The following is an 18,591-nucleotide window of genomic DNA, read 5'->3' as shown; positions in this document are numbered from 1 at the left end:
TCGATAACCGGGAACTCTGTACCTTCCAGCAGCAGCTGTCTTAACAGGTAAGGATACAACAAATATTGTCTCAATACTAGCAAATTTTCCTATTCTCAAATTCATTGCATTTACTAATGTTTTGGAGTAGAAGATATCCATGCATCCCACCTCTTGTCAGTGTAGGAATCAGCTACGTAATTACTTGGTAAGTTACTTATATAAAAATGACATTTTTATAATAAAATAAAATTTTATACATACATCACTTACCAAGTAATACAGAATGGGAGCCCACCCTCCTCCCCTTGCATGGTCATTTAGGCACAAACAAATTGAAGTGCTTTGCTGAGTTGTTCCTCTCTTTCCCGAAAGTAGGCAGGACTATCTACCTACACCAAAACAAAAGAACCGCTACCACGAATTCTCAGATTTCAGCTGCCAAACTAGTTGGAAACTATAGCTATGTAATTACTTGTTAAGCATATATGAAACTTTATTTTACCGTATTATAAAAATGTCATTTTTTTCTTTTGTAGGTGGGAATAGCATTATCTTATGCTATGTGGGCCATGGCTTCCAGTTTTCCACTATTTATTATGGCAAGAATCATAGGAGGTACAACAAAAGGGAATGTATCTCTTGCATATTCCATCATGACTGACATACTGGATGAAAAAACACGATCTCGAGGAATGGTGAGTGCTATACTTACTGTAGAGTCAGAATATTTCTTTTGTTTTGCAATTTGTCTTGTTATCTGTGTATTTATTAAGAACACTTTTCAACTACTATAGAACTTTTATCTGTTCATTTGTTTCCTGAAATTAGGGATATTTTAGATTGAAAATTGTATTGGCACATAAATCTAGATACAGTGCTGTATTTCATAATTATATTGTACCTTTCATAAAAGGGATTTTGACAAAGGAAAAATCTATTTCTGGAGAGGGACCGTGTCACCCGGTGAAAAGTCCATTCAGCACTTATTTCTAGGTAATTCCGTTGCTAGATACCAGAGAAAGCTAAATGAAATGCTGGAGTTACTACCCCAGAGCGAGCTCCATTAGATGGAGTCGTGTATGGAAAAGGGTGAACTATAAAAACACGGAACCTTATCCTATAGAGATCCCAAAGTCAAAGTCCCACAGAGAGGTGCCGTTACAAACCCATGCACCACTCAAGGACAGTACACAAATTACCGCTAGCCGCATTCCATGAAAGCAACACCCCACCAGAATGATGTTTACTATGGGGGGACACGGCACATGACAGAGGTGGGTCACCGGGTGACACGGTCCCCTCCAGAAATAGATTTTTCTTTGTCAAAATCCCTTTCTGGATCGGGTCCCATGTCAGCCGGTGAAAATTAACAGAGAAATAAATACCATTCTTAAACTGCAAGAGATAACAAAATGTAAGGGGAACAGAAGACCAAAGGTCCACCAAAAAATTTTAATTGCTAGCAATAATAACAAATAATGTACAAATGAAACTGATGGGAGCTTAAAATTAACATGACAATATAAAAAATATACTTAAACAAAATAACTATACAAAATTGAAAACATTATAACATAAATGTGTCAATTAGACAAATATACAGATAACACGGTCAGGTGAGAAAGTCAAGGCACGCCTGACTGAAATGACTGTAAGGGGATAACTGAGGCAGTGGAGGAAGAATTGACTAGGAATCAGAAAGGGTACCAGAGGGAGGGACAACGTTCCCTGCCGCGACTGCTGAGAATTTAAGGGCTTCTAAGGATTTCAAATAGTGACGTTTGAAAACCAAGGGTGACTTCCAACCAGTGTATTTGGTAAGATCCGTGAAATTCATGTAATGGAAGTAGTTAATGGAGGTGGCCACAGCTCTAATATCATGAACTCTTGGGACTGAGTCAGGATTAGCCTGCTTGATAAAGTAAAGGATTTGTTGTCTAATAGCAGACATAGAGATATTACCCCCCCCTTCCCTGATAAAGAGAGGCCCAGATGAGATGTGAGAGGACCTGTCTAAATACGCCCTCAATGTATGAACTGGACACAGGGACAGGTCTTGAGGAAGGGGGAGAATTTTCCAAGGCGACCACCTATTCTGCGGATCTTCATTTTTGGCTAGGAATTTAGGGTGAGGAATCAGCAAAACCTCCCCTGATGGAAGGAAGTCGACATGGTTGGGTTCCCTAGAGAGTGCAGACAGCTCTGAAATTCTAGCACCCGAAGCTAGGCTAACTAAGAACAACGTTTTCCTCAATAAGGAAAGGTAAGGACAAGACTGATTATCAATATCTGAGGCTAACTTCAACACGTCATTCAAAAACCAGGAAACCGTATGTGGACGGATTACTGGTCTCAGTCGTGCACAGGCCTTAGGGATGGAAGAAAAGTAAGGATCTGTGAGGTCAATTTTGAAACCATACAAAAATACTTTTTGTAAAGCCGACTTGACTGTAGTAACAGTACTAGAGGCTAAACCCTTCTCAAACAGTGATCTAAAAAAGGAGACTGCCAAATTTATGGTCATTACTGTAGCCTCAGATTCTTTCAAAAAGAGTGCTAGCTTCTTAATTGCTGAGTTGTACTGCCGAAGAGTGGAGACCCGCTTATCTGATTCCAAGAACATGGTATTGACAGGATCAACGTTAGCATCCCTTTGAGCCGCAAATTTCATAAAGTCCACAAAGCCAGGGCATTTTGAATTTTTGAGGAAGCTGACACAGTCTGAGTTTGTACTACTTGTGTTAGTTTCGGACTGGGGATTTGGATGTGGCGAAGTTTCAGTTCCAGCAGAAGTGGAAACCAGCTGCTCTTTGGCCAGTAGGGAGCCACTAGAGCTACTTGACCCTTGAATGTCCTGAGTTTGTGAAGGACCTTTAACAACAAGTTTACTGGAGGGAACAGATAAATCTTCTTCCACCTGTTCCAATCCAATGACATTGCGTCCGTGAAAAGAGCTTGAGGGTCCAGGTTGGGAGGTACGTAATGAGGAAGCTTGTTGTTGAGCTTGGTTGCGAACAAATCTACCTCCAGGCCCGGAACTTGGTTGCAGATCCAATTGAACGAGGCCCTGTCTAGGGACCACTCCGACTCGAGGGGAGTTGTCCTTGATAGAGAATCCGTCACAACGTTCCGGACCCCTGCAAGATGAGTGGCAGACAGGTGCCACTTGTTCTTGCACGCCAAGGAGAAAAGTGCAATCATTACCTGGTTGATCCGGCTGGATTTTGAACCTCCCTGTTTATGCAGTGGACTATCGTGGCGCTGTCCAGAACCAGCCTTATATGAATCTTCTTGGGGGGAAGAAGCTTCTTCAAAGTAAGGAAGACCGCCATGGCCTCCAGAACGTTTATATGGAACTGGCGGAACATGGGGGACCAAGTCCCCTGCACTTCTTGGTGTTGAGAATATCCTCCCCACCCGCTTAGGGAGGCGTCTGTGTGGATAACCAACGCCGGAGGAGGAAATTGCAGGGGGACTGACTTGGACAGGCTCTTGACAGTCGACCAAGGCCGGAGTCTCTTTTTCAAGATGGGAGGAATCAGAGACACCTTGTCTCTGAGGCTGATATTTGCTCGACTCCGCCACACTCTGTTGATATCTTTCAGTTTTACCTTCAGCAACAGATCTGTCACTGAAGCGAACTGAAGGGAGCCCAAAACTCTTTCTTGGGCCCGTCGAGAGGCTTGTTTGGACTTGAGAAACTGTCTGGTTGCTCTGGCTATCTCTTTCCTCTTGGGAGGAGGAAGAGAGAGCTTGTGAGAATTAGATCCCACTGGATTCCTAGCCATTGAAAACAACTGCTCGGAACCAGGCGGGACTTCTCCCTGTTTACACGAAAGCCCAAAGATTCTAGAAAGTCGACCACCATGGATGTAACCCTCCAGCATTCCTCGACGCTGGATGCCCAGATGATCCAGTCGTCTAGATACGCGGCCAGCGTAATCCCTTGAGACCGGAGTTGTTGTACGACCGTGTCTGTCAACTTGGTAAAAATCCTTGGGGCTATGTTGAGGCCGAAAGGCATCACCTTGAAGGAATATGCCTGCCTTCCGAGCCTGAACCCCAGAAAGGGGGAGAACCTTCTCGCAACTGGGACGTGATAATAGGCGTCGGAAAGATCTAGAGAGGTGGTTACGGCTCCACGGGGCAGTAGGGTCCGAACTTGGGAGACTGTAAGCATCCGAAACTTGTCGCAACGAATGTAGGAATTCAGACGGGACAAGTCCAGAATTACTCTCCGCTTGTCGGAACCCTTCTTGGGAACACTGAAGAGCCTGCCTTGGAACTTCAGAGTCCTCACTTTCCTTATAGCCTGTTTCTGTAGAAGATCTTCCACAAAGTCCTCGAGATCCTTGGTCGTAGCCTGATAAAACTTGACTGGTGGAGGGGGACCGTCGATCCAACTCCAACCTAGGCCCTTGGAAACTATACTCTGAGCCCAGGGACAGAAGGTCCACCGGGCCCGAAAATGGTACAGCCTCCCGCCCACAGGATGTATGTCATCGGTCCTGTGTTTGCTTCCCCCCTCTGGAGCCTCTACCTCCTCTGTTCCTGGGAGAGGAGCGGGGGGCTCCTCTTCCCCTAACATAGCCACGGGGCTTGTTGCCTCTGGTTGACTGCCTAGAGCGAAATTTCCCCTGACTTTCATATGTAGGATTGAAAGCTGGGGAGGAGACGTAGGAGGGGGCAGCCAGAGACTGATGCGCCGGGTTCACCAGGACATACTGAGGCGGAGGTTGGGAGGAAGAGGTTGAAGGCTGATCTTGTAAGGGAACCTGGACGAAGGACTGAGCCGGGAGGCGTTTGAAATGTTTAAATTTCTTGCTGGACTTTGGGGAAGGCCCGGCAAGATCAGACTGCTTCCGTTTATAGGGCAGACCCCAACGAGAACTGAGACTCTGATTGACCCTAGCCGCCTCAGATAAGACTGCGTCAACTTCTTCTTGTGGGAAAAGATTAGCTCCCCAGATAGAACTCTTCAGAAGCTTATTTGGTTCATGCCGAACTGTGGCTGCTGAAAAGATATGCTTCCGGCAGGCCAGTCGGGCAGTCATAAAGTCAAACAGGTCTTGTTGAAAACTCACCAAGAGAGATTTCGTAAAGACCTGGAACAAAGAATCTTCCCTATAGACCAAAGAAATTGCTTCTGCTAAAGTCAAAGAGTTCAAAGACCTGGCGAGCCTATCCTTAGTATCAGCCTCTGCTTTCAGGAGCGACTCCGGGATCTTAGGGAGCTGCTCACTGAACAGATCAGAAGCGCAGTCTGGGTCAAGCCGAGTCACCGTAAACATATTAGGGGCTCCCTTCCAGAATTCGGTGCCCCCGGGAAAGACGAGAGATGTCGGGTCCGTCTCCTGGAGATGAGGGAGGGGTTTACCTTCAAAGCAAGCCTGACTAGTCAGAGAGGCCACTTTCGAAGTACAAGGAGGAAGGAGAACATCACTTAGAGTGAACATAGTGAACACTCCCTTGGCTGGTGTAAGCTTAGTGTTCTCCGCTTGCCACTCAGTAAGAGTCCTCATCAAAGACAACTGGGCTTGGCCCCTAGGATAGATAACGGTCTCCTTAGGGACTTTATCAGACCTGTTCTAAACCTCCCCCTTCAGCCTGGCGAAACCTGTGTAGGGGGATGTCAGGTCCGGAGGATAGAATTCCAACTCTTCCACTCTCCTTGTGCCCAAACCCTCTATGGTGAGAGTACCTTCGTACTCGGGAGCATAAAGGGCCAGACGCCAAGGATTCCCCAGATCGAAGGGAGGGAGAGTGGAAGGGTCAGGAACAGAATGAGACCTAGAACGAGATCTGCCGTCGGCCAGTCCTTGGATGAATTCCTGTTGTGATTCCACCTTCTCCGAAAGAGACTGAAAAGAATTAGCAAGACCAGACAGCTTGCTGTCTACCCTCGCGTTGATTCTCTCAAATCTCGCGTCGATTCTCTCAAGGAAATGCTCGAAGAAAGGGACCGTATCCAAAGCAGGAGGAGGGGGAACCACTTGACGCGACTGAGACTCTGCTTGTGACCCGGAGGGGGAGGCTGTACTCGTCGACGGAACGGGGCTCGCCGCCCGTGCCGCCGCCGGAGGGACCTCAGATCGACCTGCTGGAGTAGGTAAGGTTTTCTTCCTGACAGACTTCACCTTCGGGACAATAGATCCAGACATGCCCGTAAGGTATGAGGATTTAGAGAAACCTTTAAAAGAGGAAACGGTGGAAGAAGGAGAGCTAAACAGTGAAGAACCTGCCTCACTTACCCCCTTACCTGCTTGATGCTCCGGGACAATGGTTGGAGATTCAAGGCCAAGGTCAAGATCCGCCGCGTCTTCCGAAACGCCACCGCTCAGGGCCGAACCGTCTGGAGAGGGCTGGGTCAACTCCCGAATCCCGGCAATCAATGGAGCAGCAACATCGTCGGTGACTGAAGCTGTGATCCAAGCGCCGGGAAAAAGGACATTGCAAATGTCCTTCGAGAGTATATATGGATTGCCAGCTCCTACGTTGCGTCCGAAGCCGCTAACCCAGACTTTAAGGGCCTGGAGCGAAGCATCATGAGACTTGCGGTCAGCCTGCCGGAAGAAAAACATTATTGCGGTTTACCGAAGGCGGGGGAAATCGGTAATACGTATAAAATACAGTTTGGCTAAAAAGGAAAGATGCATGACAACCTACCGAATCATCGATAGCTTGCTCGTAAAGAGCGTAGCAAACATCACATCCGTCAGGGTGCCAAACAATGAGATCCCCTACGTGGACCGCACATCCGGAGTGGGACCGACAAACTTTGTGGCCGCTGGCCTGGTGGAGGGCTGCAGAGCACCCCTGTTCTTGGCAGCGTACCACCTGTAAAAGTATGAGATTATGAGTACACCGTGTAAGGTGCCGGAGTAGTGTGCCGGAGCAACACATTAGTATATAAAATAAAACCGTGAGACCAGCCGGAATGATCCGGAAGGTAACAGGATTAAAATAAAATCTCATACAAAATAAATATAATAAATGTAATAAATATACCGGAACTAGCCGGAGTAACATGCCTTAAAAGTAAGTGACGGACACAAAATAAAATGGGAAGGTTAAAACTGTCCGGAGTAGGCGCATTCCCGGCAACTAAGAATGAAATTCTGAAACTAGCGATAACGGAAGACCGGTAAACACTAGAACCGCCGGAGCGGGAAGCAAGGAATGCGCCTCGATAACAGACAGTGGTTAGCTAAAGGAAGGGAACGTCAAAGGTCCGGACACGAAGACAGTCAGGTGGAAAACACTAGAGAATAGGACTAAACCGGAGTGTCGCCAAATTAAACGACACGCCGGAGATGATGTACGGAGGGGAGGGATGAAAAGACCAGGAGGAAGAACCGTAAAGAAGCGACCAGAGAGTGGGAATGCACAATCCGGGCGCTCCGGGTCCTCACGTCCACTCGCTGACTGAGACAGCTACCCAGCAAGCGTGAGAGAAGCAGGAGAGGGAGAGGAACAACCTCCATGGTCAGAAAAGGGGGAGGGGAGGCAAAGAAGGCCAAAGATGGTGGACGGGAGAGGGGGAAGCTCTCCCGGCCACCAGCAGTCCCAGGAGGGGGTATAGGCTGGTAAAGTCAGAGACCGTACCAAGGACAGGCCAAACAATGCAGAGGAAGGGGACACAGGCTATAGGCTAAAAGGAAAGGAATGCTCCCAAGCCTTGATAAGTTAACAAGACTGAAAACAAATCAAGGGGAGAGAGAGCACTCGGGAGGGGGAAGGGGTAAGGGTGTGTTGACATAACCAATAACTGGAAACTAACCTTAAGAAATGACCAAACTAGGGTAGGCTACGTGATGTCCCTCGCTATCCCAGCTTAACCAAGAGGCTTATTAGCGTAAGCGAAAAGCCGAAATAGGGAGAGGGAAGCTACACGAGATCCCTCGCTATTTCAGCTTAAACAAGAGGCTTATTAGCCTACGTGAAAAGCTGAAACAGGGGAAGGGAAAACATAAGATGAAAAGACCCTAGTCAAAACTTCAGGAGAGCGCCGCATTGGAAAAACGTACACAAAACACAATGAAGGACATGTGAACGAAACGAATGATCGACCCCCCCCCTTGCAACGGAATTACCTAGAAATAAGTGCTGAATGGACTTTTTCACCGGCTGACACGGGACCCGATCCAGAAAACTATTTATAACAAAAAATGAAAGTTAGCAGACAAGTGAATTGCATCAATGTGAAAATGGATGAGTCTAACACTAAGTCAGTGGTTCTCAAACTGTGTTCAATGGAACCCGGGAAGACCTTTCATGGGTATATTGTTACACTGGGCGTCATTACCCGTGTGTTTTGCAGCATTCCTGTGTTGTTTACTGTATAATTAAATTTCTAAGATTGAAAGCTGGTTGAAATACCACACCTTAAGGCCAAAGGTGCAAGATGATACACACAATACATCTGCTTATTCTACTGAGTGTAGGAGCGTGTTGAACAGACAGGTGCAGCTAGTGATGTAACAGGATCCCTACATAAACCACATACCTGTACTTCTTTGACTCAAGATTCAAGAGCTACCTTTGACGAGTTACTTAAAATTTTGTTTTATGTCAGCTGGAGATGAAAATGCTCCTGATGGACAGTGTGTTGAATATAATCAAGTTTTGGCTAATAGTAGTTTGAATCCTGCAAAATTGAGGAGGCACCTTGAAACTAAGCACCCACAGCTTGTTAACAAATGCAGTGATTATTTCATAAAAAAACAAGATCAGTTAAAAGGGAGTATTGCTTCCATCAAGAAATTTGCTTACCAAGACAATAGAAATGCACTTGAAGCCTCATACCATGTAAGTTACCACATTGCTAAGGTTGGTGACGCTCATACGATTGCAGAATCTTTACTGAAACCATGCATGCAAGATGTGATTTCCTGTATGTTAGGAGAGAAACATAGCTAGGTTCTTGACACTGTACTCTTCAAATGACACGCTATCACTCAGAATCAAAGAGATGGCAGAAAATTGTGAAAGTGTTAATAAATCAGTTAAAAAGTCGTGTGAGCTTCGCCATTCAACTTGATGAATCTACAGACTTTGCATGTATAGCTATCCTCCTTGTGTTTGTACGATATGTTTCAGATGAGTCTGTGCACAAAGATCTGCTGTTTTGCCAAGCTATCAAAACAACAAGAGGTGAGGACATATTTAAGATCTTGGACACTTTCTTCACCAAAAATTATCTTAGGCAGGACCTGTGCATAACTGTCTGCACTGATGGTGCAAAGGCAATGACAGGCCCAGTAAAGGGTGTTTTAAATGATAATTTACAAGAAAGTTTTCCAAAGCAGTCAGACCCTCTGACATGGTTACGCAACCCATTCATGGATGCAGATAATGTGGTGAAGCAGAATCTGCCAGTGAATGTAAAAGAACAGCTAATTGACATTTCAACTGACCTTATTTTGAAAACTAAATACAACAAGGACTTTCTCCTTCCTTTCTGGGCAAACCTATTGCATGAGTACCTGGAATTAACAAAAAGAGCATTGAAACATATTATGCCCATTGCGACAACTTGCATGTATGAAGCAGCTTTCTCTCGTTATATTGCAACCAAAAACAAATACCGAAGCAAGTTGGATGCAACACCTGATATGTGTCTGCAGTTAACAAACATAGTTCCAGATTTTGGTGGTCTCTGTTCCCAGAAACAAGCTCGCCCATCACATTAAATACGAATTTTGATGCTGAGTACGTACTAAACTGCACTTTTATATTTTTTATATAGTTGCATGTATGTGTGTGTGTGTGTGGAGGGGGTTTTCCACCTATATTGGGTGAGGGGGTTATAGGGGGTTCCGCAGAGTACCAGCAAAAGCAAAGGGGTTCCGTTAGTTGGAAAAGTTTGAGAACCACTGCACTAGGTAAATATTAAAATACTGGAGAACTGGAAAACAATATGTTGAATAAACAAAGGCAGAATTTTCCTTTGAGATCAGTCACAGACTACACTGCACTTGCAATATTTTTCCTTGGTGAAATGCTATTTGACATGGTGGAGTAAGGTAACAAAAATCCCATCTACTAAAGACAAGGTTTAGGATTGGAAAAATTGATTTCCCTGTGACTCACTTTTGTTGCTAAGGACATGAGCAGCATATAAAGGGGTGATGAAGCAGGAATAATTGTGTGTGATTAAAGAGAACTAGGTTTAAGTAATGTAATTAGTTAAGTCTAGGCATACAGAGCTTTTTGTCAGTAAGGTAAACACACAAGAGGTAAAGTTTTTACGCGCCTGACATGCTTGGTGTGGCTATTCAGCCAGGAGAGGATCTTTTAGATCAAGAATAGTGTCTAGGATTCATGGAGACCACAAATGTAGGTTGTGTAAATGATGGGTTGGTTGTGAGAGAAGTATATTATTAATGATTTAATCAAATTTAAATATATTTAGGATAACTCAGAATACTAGCTGTCCCAGCAAGGGTTGAACCCTGTATATTCTGAGTTAATGAGGTCTTTGCATACATTTGGTCCATTTTAATGGTCTCAAAATATAAATAAAGTATGTTTCAAAACATGTTTTGTGTGTGTTATTACAGAGATATACTGTAGACCTTTGTGCCACTTAGTAATCACCTTTAGTAACATTTTAGTTTTTAATATTCTATCAAGTTCCAGGTGTCAAACCTTTTCAGTCAGTCACTATTTCATTGCTGATTTATCTCTTCTTTTAGGCACTGATAGGTGTAGCATTTAGCATTGGATTTACAATTGGTCCAGCCATAGGAGCAGCATTTTCTCGTTGGGGAAGCAGTGGCTGGTTTATGATTTCAGCCATATATGCACTGGTGCTGGCTATCTTGAACATCTTTTATTTTGCAATCTTTTTTGAGGAAAGTTTGCCAGAGGTAAGTTAATAACATACAGTTGTCTTTTTTCTTATCTACTTTGCTAGCTTTCCTACTATTGTTTCATTATTACATTGATTCTTCAGTGTTTAGAGCTTTGAAGGATTTCACAACACCTTTCAATTATGGTACTGTCAGAAGCAGTTTCCTTCACATAAATTAATTGAATATTTCCTGTATGCATTTTAACTGTTCATTTCATTACAGTTGTTTCTTGTCACTCATTTGGTTGATGTAGATTTCATTCAGGTGGCTTCTTCATAACCCTGCTGATTAGTGCATGAGCTGTGAGATCTTACGTTAAACCAGGTAAAAGCTATAACTTACACAGGTAAAGTGTGGAATTTGCATGTGCTTTGCTTCTCTGTTTGAATTGGATGCCAGTAGTAATTATGTAGTGATGTATGCTTCATGTACAGTACAGTACATAAAGTGGTAGTTTACCCAGTCAGCTTCTAGTAGGAAAAAATTTATATCCAGATCTACAGACTTCATTACGAGAAGAAAGGAATGTAATGTTCAACATATTTAGAAGTGTATGCTAAGTTACAGTCTCCTGACCCCTGAACAGACTTTGGGTGACCAAACAGTGTTTATTCGGTGGTTAAGAAATTAATGAAAATTTTTTTTTACCATAGGAATTTTGTTACGGGGGTTCCGTACCTAAATCGTCGTAAACCGAAAAATTGTCAAAAATCATAAAAAATCCAAAGAAAACCTTACTTTTAATTCTTTTGGTGCATTGAAAATTATGTAAACGGCATTTTTATTGAGTTTTTCATTTTAAAAAACTCAAAATTTTTATTATTTTGCTGTTTTGGAGCCATATTTCTCCCTTCGGATCGGTGTCATAAGCATCGTAACCCTGGAACATGCGTCGTAAACTGGGAAATAATTTTTGATGAATATTATATTTTTGAAAAGCATCGTAACCTCGGAACGTCGTAAGCCGGACCTGTCGTAAACCTGGGACTGCCTGTATTGATGTTTAGTCTTCCATTGAGATAACAGTTTGGTTTGAACATTTCTTTTTCCTACATGTTTTTCTATCCATTGATATATAAATTTTCATAATAAATTTCTTATTTGGATACTTACTTACTGTACTATTAAACTAGTTTATATATAAGCTGATAGGAGAGTTGGCATTCAAACAAAAAAGAAGATCGCTTGACTGACCCAGAAGACTGTCTAGTTCACTTGTTTTTCCACCAGGTGTGTTCGAATGTTTTAAGCTCTAGTCAGAATTCTTGACAGCCCACTAAGATGTGGGGAGGCTGGATGGGATGTCAATTTAACAGTAGGTAAGTATCCAAATAAAAAATTTTATTATGAAAATTTATATTATTTGGGATGAACCTTAACTACTGTTAAATTACCTGATTCCCACATTGAGAAAAGGACGGTGGGTAGTGCAGCAAGACAAAATTCTGCTCAGCCAAGTGTGCTAAGAGCTTCTTGCGCAAAACCCAAACATTCTTACTTGATCTAGAATTCTTTCTGGGTAATACTGCCTCCAGAAGGTGGATTCCATTCAGGGTGCAAGGCCCTCATGTGTGCAGCTAAGAGTAGCCTTATGGAGAAAACTGCTTCTTCTTCAGCCAGCACGGAAGAAGCAGTGTGGTTGGACCCCTGTGCCTGGATCCAGAAGTCCTATAAAATGACAGTCAGTAAAAATAAATACAGGCAGTCCCCAGTTATCAGCTGGCTCGGTTATCGCGATCCAGTTTTTCGGCGCTTGTCTAGCAACAAAAATCGGCGATTTTCGGTGCCAACATGCGCCGATTTCCACTCATCAGCGCCAATAATCATGTATTAGTGCTGATACATAGCTAACAGGTGCTGATAGCTAACAGGTGCTGATAACCAAACATCAGCGATTTTCTAAGTGCCGAAAAAGCCCCGAAAATTGCTGATATTTGGTTATAGGCAATTTTTGCTTATTGTCACGCTGCTGGAATGGAACTCCCACTGATAACTGGGAACTGCTTGTTTAGTACATTTATGATAGAAAGGTATGCTCCTACACAAAATATGTACCTTTATGCTCCCCAAAATGTTAAAACCTTGGATTTAAAACAAAGAGCCTAAAGGATTGCTCTTTCTTCAGTTCAGGAAAAGATTACCCACTACTAGTAGCAGACCAAGAGCTTTACTGTTTTCAAACACAATTCTGCATATTTAAGGTAGTGAGCAGGCAAAACCAAATTGCACTAATACTGCTACGCATTAACCCCATCCTCAAGCGACAGATTGTTATAACACTAAATAAAGTCGCAGCAGCTCTCACATTATGAATTCTTACCTTCAATAAAGGTAATAGATATGGAGCTAGTTCTTATGCACTAGTCTAATCAAATACGTCACTGAGAACCCCATGTTCTTAGACAAAGACATTCTAGGTTTCTAAAACCACAAAACAAAAGGTTAACTTTGCCTCTTCTAGGCTTAACCTTTGACAAAGACATTCTAGGTGTTCTCAAACCACAAAACAAAAGGTTAACTTTGCGTCTTCTAGGCTTAACTTTTGACAAAGATGTCCTAGGTTTCTAAAATCGTAAAACAAACGGATAACTGCCTCTTCTAGGCTTAACCTATCTAAGTAAGTTTAATTTCCCCAACAGGACAGAGAAGTTTCCTCTTCTTCCACACCAAAGAGGTTAAATTGGAATTCTTACAGTTCTCTGAATAACTTAGCCTTAACATCATTCTCAGCTCTAAGGCAAAATGATAAAATAGCATTCCCTTTACAACAGTCTTAAGGAGAAAGCTTGCAATAAAAATGCTAAATAAAAAAAGGTTTCATAGTAAATAAATCAATGGAACTCATCCCAGAGGCTCAAAAGAATCTGCAGATAAAATTTAGACCTGTGTCTAAATTCCAGAGAGAGACTGGTACTAAGTTGAAGGGGGTTCAGTCTCAGCTGATCTCAACACCTTAAGGTACTGATCATCAACCAGGTCTAATAGCACATGACGCAATACTAAGGAAAGCATGGAACAATAACCTTGAAAGTAGACAGCGAAAAAGTCTTACTATATCTAAGAAAGCAGAGAAAATTTGATGTCTACAAAGTTCCTGGTGCTGAAAATTCCTCTAGAACAGCACCCTGAGCAATACACAAACTGCTGCTTCTGACACAAGCCCATGGATGTTTTCCACTTGATTAAGGATAGAGGCCATGATACCTTTGAAAATCCCCTTATTGGGAGGAGACAGTTGAGCATCTATCTACAATTGGTCAAGTGTTAGATGCAGAAGTTAGTGGAAATCATGGAATTCCATAATTTTAGTCGATATCCCCGTAATGGAAGACTAAGAGAGACATCGACTGAGAGAGCTAGAAAGTTAAAAAAAACATTAATCTGAGGCTACTAGGCCTCAACAGGAGTCACTAAGCAATTCTTGAACTTGAAATTGCTCGATATTTCCTTACAGTAGATAGAGTGGGAAGGCCTATGAGTTTGAATCAGACCAAACTTAAAGAAACACAGCCACTGCTCAAGCCTGAGGGCCCTCAAAAGGAGTAGTAATTGACTGGTGGTTACTGTTCATCTGCATGCTAATGAGTCTGCATTTGACCGCTCCTCTAATCCCACACAACTGTCAAACTTGCGGATGTAATGGCCACTCTGTAGGTAGTTTGTTCTTTCTGATTCCCCAATCACCAAAAACACTATCCTTCCACAGAATGAATTATGAAATGAATATCATGTTGTTCATTGAATTATCAAACGAATATCATGTTGTTCATTTCACTCAAAGAAGCAAACTTTCCACTAGTGAGTTGTTTCTGACCAGGGATAAACATGCTAGGCATCTTTGATGGTCTTTCTGGTGCCCTGACATCTAGTAAGTTTACCAGGTGTAGTGTTGACCATTATATGTTGTATGTAAGTGTAACAACACTAGTCGTGTTACACGACAAGAGGGGAAGAAGACAAAACCTGCATGTAGGTTTAAGAACAAAATGGTCAACTCTTGGTTACAGAGTGCCTCCTACAGAACTTGGCAACTATGATGGTCCTGGATTACTTACAAATGTAATGAACATTAGCTGTAAGTCATAATCTCTTATGTTGAGACTGTACTGTAATTGAGCCTGATTATTCTGACAAAATCCCTAGTGAAGCCATATTTTCTAATAAAAAAAGCCCTTACCAGTTAGGAAGCTTCTTTCAGGGCTAAAATTCTTCAAGAAGCAAGTGTCTATTTGTCTTCTGACAGATAAGCCTGCAAATAAGGGTATCATCACCACATCACTAGAAAAGAATGAGGAGGAGTTAGGGAAGTCGACTGAAAATCATAGTGCACAGAGACTGAGCCAGGTGAAGCAATAGATCCTTGGCCTTTGGAATACTGTCGACAGAATTGGCCAACTGGAACCAGTGACTCAGTAGAAAAGATTTCCAGCTCCTAAAAATCGACGTCATCCACCTATGGGCAACAGATTCCCTGTGAATACTTTAGAGGCACTGTACATGAGCCCAAAGTTCCTTGACCAGCCAAACCTCCTCTGTAAATACACCTTGAAGGAGTTTGCATGACAGAGGATGTACAGACACGAGAAAATGTCTCCTGCATTCCCATCAAAACATCTGATCGTTCTTTTTGGAAAGTCACTAAAACCTTGCTGGAAAAACCAAAAACATGGGGACAGACACATAAAAGTTATTCAGTCTCAATGCGTCCACTAATGGTTGCCAATCTCCAGCTGTTCATGGAGCTAGAAAAATAAAAAGTCAAGCAGTAAAAACCGTGTATTACCTCCTGGTTCATTTCATTCACTCTAATTTACAACCTCCTCCTAAAGAATCTGAGAACTTCTGGAGAAGACAAAGGAGCAGCTATAGGAGACTAAACCAGTGGATGGTAACCTAAAGGGAATCATAACTCCTTCACTGCCTTCACCAAGTGAGGTTCTGCTCCTAAGTTTCTACAAGCGCTTATGCCAGGAGGCTTGCAATTGGTCATCTACCAGAACCTGAGAGCTGAACTTATCCCCGAAAGATATAAAACAAGACTTGTACCAATATATCCTCCCTTATCACCTTCACCTGTGCAGCATAAGCCTTTACTACAGATAGGAGCGTAAGTGTTCTCACTTCTTCCAAACCGAGTTAGTATAGGCATGCGAACGCTAGCCTGCAGTATCAGAAATAAGTTAAAAACTAACTCTCTTTCTGGCTAAACTCTTGCTGGTGCGAAAAGCCGTTAAAGCTGGCTCCACAAACTCCCTAAGCTGGCGCCAAAAATACACGAAGCTGGCGCCAAAAACTTGCTAAATTGGTGCCTCAACCTCTCAAAGCTGACGCAGAGAAGAGGCAAAATACTGAGCGAAAGTTCAATAAAAGATGAAAACTTCAACAATCTAAACAAACTGTTTCAGCACGTCCAAAGCACTTGTCAGTCTCAAGTTTGTCTCTTCACAGGAAAGAAAAGAAAACCGAATCTTCTACTGAAGAATATTTAAGCGCTGATTAAGCAGCTGTATCCTAAGAGGCAGATTCCATGACTTCATAAAAACCAGAAAACAAGCCCCAGCAGACCTAAAGGGAACTTTGTGCACCAGAGTATGGAAAAAGTTACTAAACATGCTCTAATTGAAGGAGAAAGCTTGGGTTCTCTTCTCCAAATACTTAAAGGGCGCCGAAATACTTGAAGACAAGCGAGACCTGTTCTCTATGTGGTCTCCTTCCTTAACTAAATGAGGATACAGCAAAGTGCAACGCTCCAGCAAACGCCAGTCAAACTGAAGAAGATCCTCCGATTCAAGCTCTTCTTCCACCAGAGGGCAACAGGAGGAGACTAGCTGGTGATGGGAGGTGACAGCAGCCGAGTACTGCATCTTATCCATGACTAATTGACAGGGAGACAGCCTGAAGCAACGCAGTTGAGTCCACATGAGTCAGCTAAATAAAAGAAAAGAAGCTCCAAAAGAAAATAGGAAATGTTGGGAGGTGGGGGAAAGAGGAGTTACAGCGACTGTTCCTGCCTCATCCAAAAGTGAGTCAACATACAGGCAGTCCTTGGTTATCGGCAGAGGTTCCATTCTGAGGGTGTGATTATAACTGAAATTCGCTGCTAAGCGAAAATTGGTGATTTTTGGTGATTTTCGCGCTTTTTCTGTGAATTTCAGGGTTTTTTCGCGCGTTTTCTGCGAATTTCAGAGTTTATTGGCACCTGTTAGGTATGTATCAGTGCCAATACCCAATTATCAGCACCGATAAGTGGAAATCGGCAATTTTCGTAGCTAGACAAGTGCCATAAAACTGGATCACTGTTAACTGAGCTTGCCGTTAAGCGGGGACTGCTTGAGAGTATTCCCATACGACACATCCTTTGAAAGCTATGTAGCTAGAATAATATCTAGCTTGGAAACAACGGATGATACTGTAACCATGGTGGATTTGGAAAGAGAAACATTAATTGAGGCAGAAGTATGAGATTTGCCAATAGCCGAGGAAAAAGCATGCAAAGAACGAACAAGTGCACTTTGACGGAGAAGGAAAATAGGCTAGCAGACAAGGATTTAGAATGAGCAAAAGATAAGAGATTGGTTAAACAATTGACCGAGTCAACATATCAAAAGATGAGAGTTTGGTTAAACAATCGAGTGAGTCGACATAACAGAATAAGTAAAGCTCGCCACAGACATATTATTTGTAACAAAACTATATACAGTACATATATAATTAGTCCTATAGGTCTGACAGCCTCATACTTGGTGCCGATGATGGCAGAAGTCGCATATGTAGCGAAGATTAACATTTACCCAAATGATCTTTTGGTTAACGCATTATACGAGAGAATGAGCATGAAAAATGGAATGCGAAAATGATTGCCTTGAGAAGGATATTAATATGTATATTACTGTATACTAATTCTAAATATAGTCAGTAAGACTGTGACAAGGGAGAAGTAGGTATTGGAGAGCACAGAACCCCATCGCCCTGAGAACCGACCTGGTTCCCTAGTAGCTGACTCTTGCAAAGTCCCACTATCACAGGGCATTCCAAGGCTTGGGCTACAAACTGGCGAGGGCACCAAACCTTACTTCTAAAAGGGGAACTAAAAGGGGAGCGCAAAAAAGAACGCACACTATGGGGGGATTTGGAATGGTTCCCTGTCACGAACTCAGTTAAACTTGTAATAGAACTTAAAATAATGTTAACGTATTGTTCTAACTTCTCAATACGCTTTCCCTGAACCGAAAGGGGAGCAGAAGGCGGAGCTACAAAGGAAGTCTCAATACTAGCAATATCAAAATGCCTAGCCCGGGTAGGGATAGCTACAGATGAAAGGACACTTAACTAAATGTTTTTGCAATCTAACAGCTTTCCCTTCTTTCTTATATCTGACATATTTAAGCATAAAGTCCTCAGGCCAATTCCTACATTCCTCACATCTAGTTTCGAGATCACACTCTGTACCCTTACAGCTGGTACAAACTGAATGTTGATCTTCAAATTTCAACATCCTGCTTACACAAAAATCATTCGTGCATAGCCTGATGTTATTGGTTTTGCCTCCAGTGGAAGAAATCCTAGGAAAATTATATTACAATACTGTAAACAGGTGCAAAACAGCCAAACTTCACAAAAAGTTAAGTATACCTTAGTTTAACCAGACCACTGAGCTGATTAACAGCTCTCCTAGGGCTGGCCTGAAGGATTAGATTTATTTTACGTGGCTTCACAGAATACCAACAATCGCCTGTGTGCAGTGGCAGCAAGG

The 18,591-nt window shown here is 42.7% G+C and overlaps 1 protein-coding gene across 3 annotated transcripts in view; it reads left to right on the top strand.

Annotated features, from left to right (window-relative positions):
• rtet (major facilitator superfamily domain-containing protein rtet) overlaps positions 1–18,591 on the top strand; it is an 85,858-nt gene that overhangs the window by 47,654 nt on the left and 19,613 nt on the right. For all 3 annotated transcript variants that reach the window (XM_067083473.1, XM_067083474.1, XM_067083475.1), the window contains exons 5-6: positions 519–677; positions 10,680–10,853. In XM_067083473.1, coding sequence (XP_066939574.1) covers positions 519–677; positions 10,680–10,853 — 333 coding nt within the window. The remainder of the gene's footprint in view (positions 1–518; positions 678–10,679; positions 10,854–18,591) is intronic.

This window comes from Macrobrachium rosenbergii, chromosome 40 (genome assembly GCF_040412425.1).
Source record: "Macrobrachium rosenbergii isolate ZJJX-2024 chromosome 40, ASM4041242v1, whole genome shotgun sequence".
Lineage (NCBI taxonomy): Eukaryota > Metazoa > Arthropoda > Malacostraca > Decapoda > Palaemonidae > Macrobrachium > Macrobrachium rosenbergii.
This window is presented reverse-complemented; position numbering and strand designations above follow the sequence as displayed.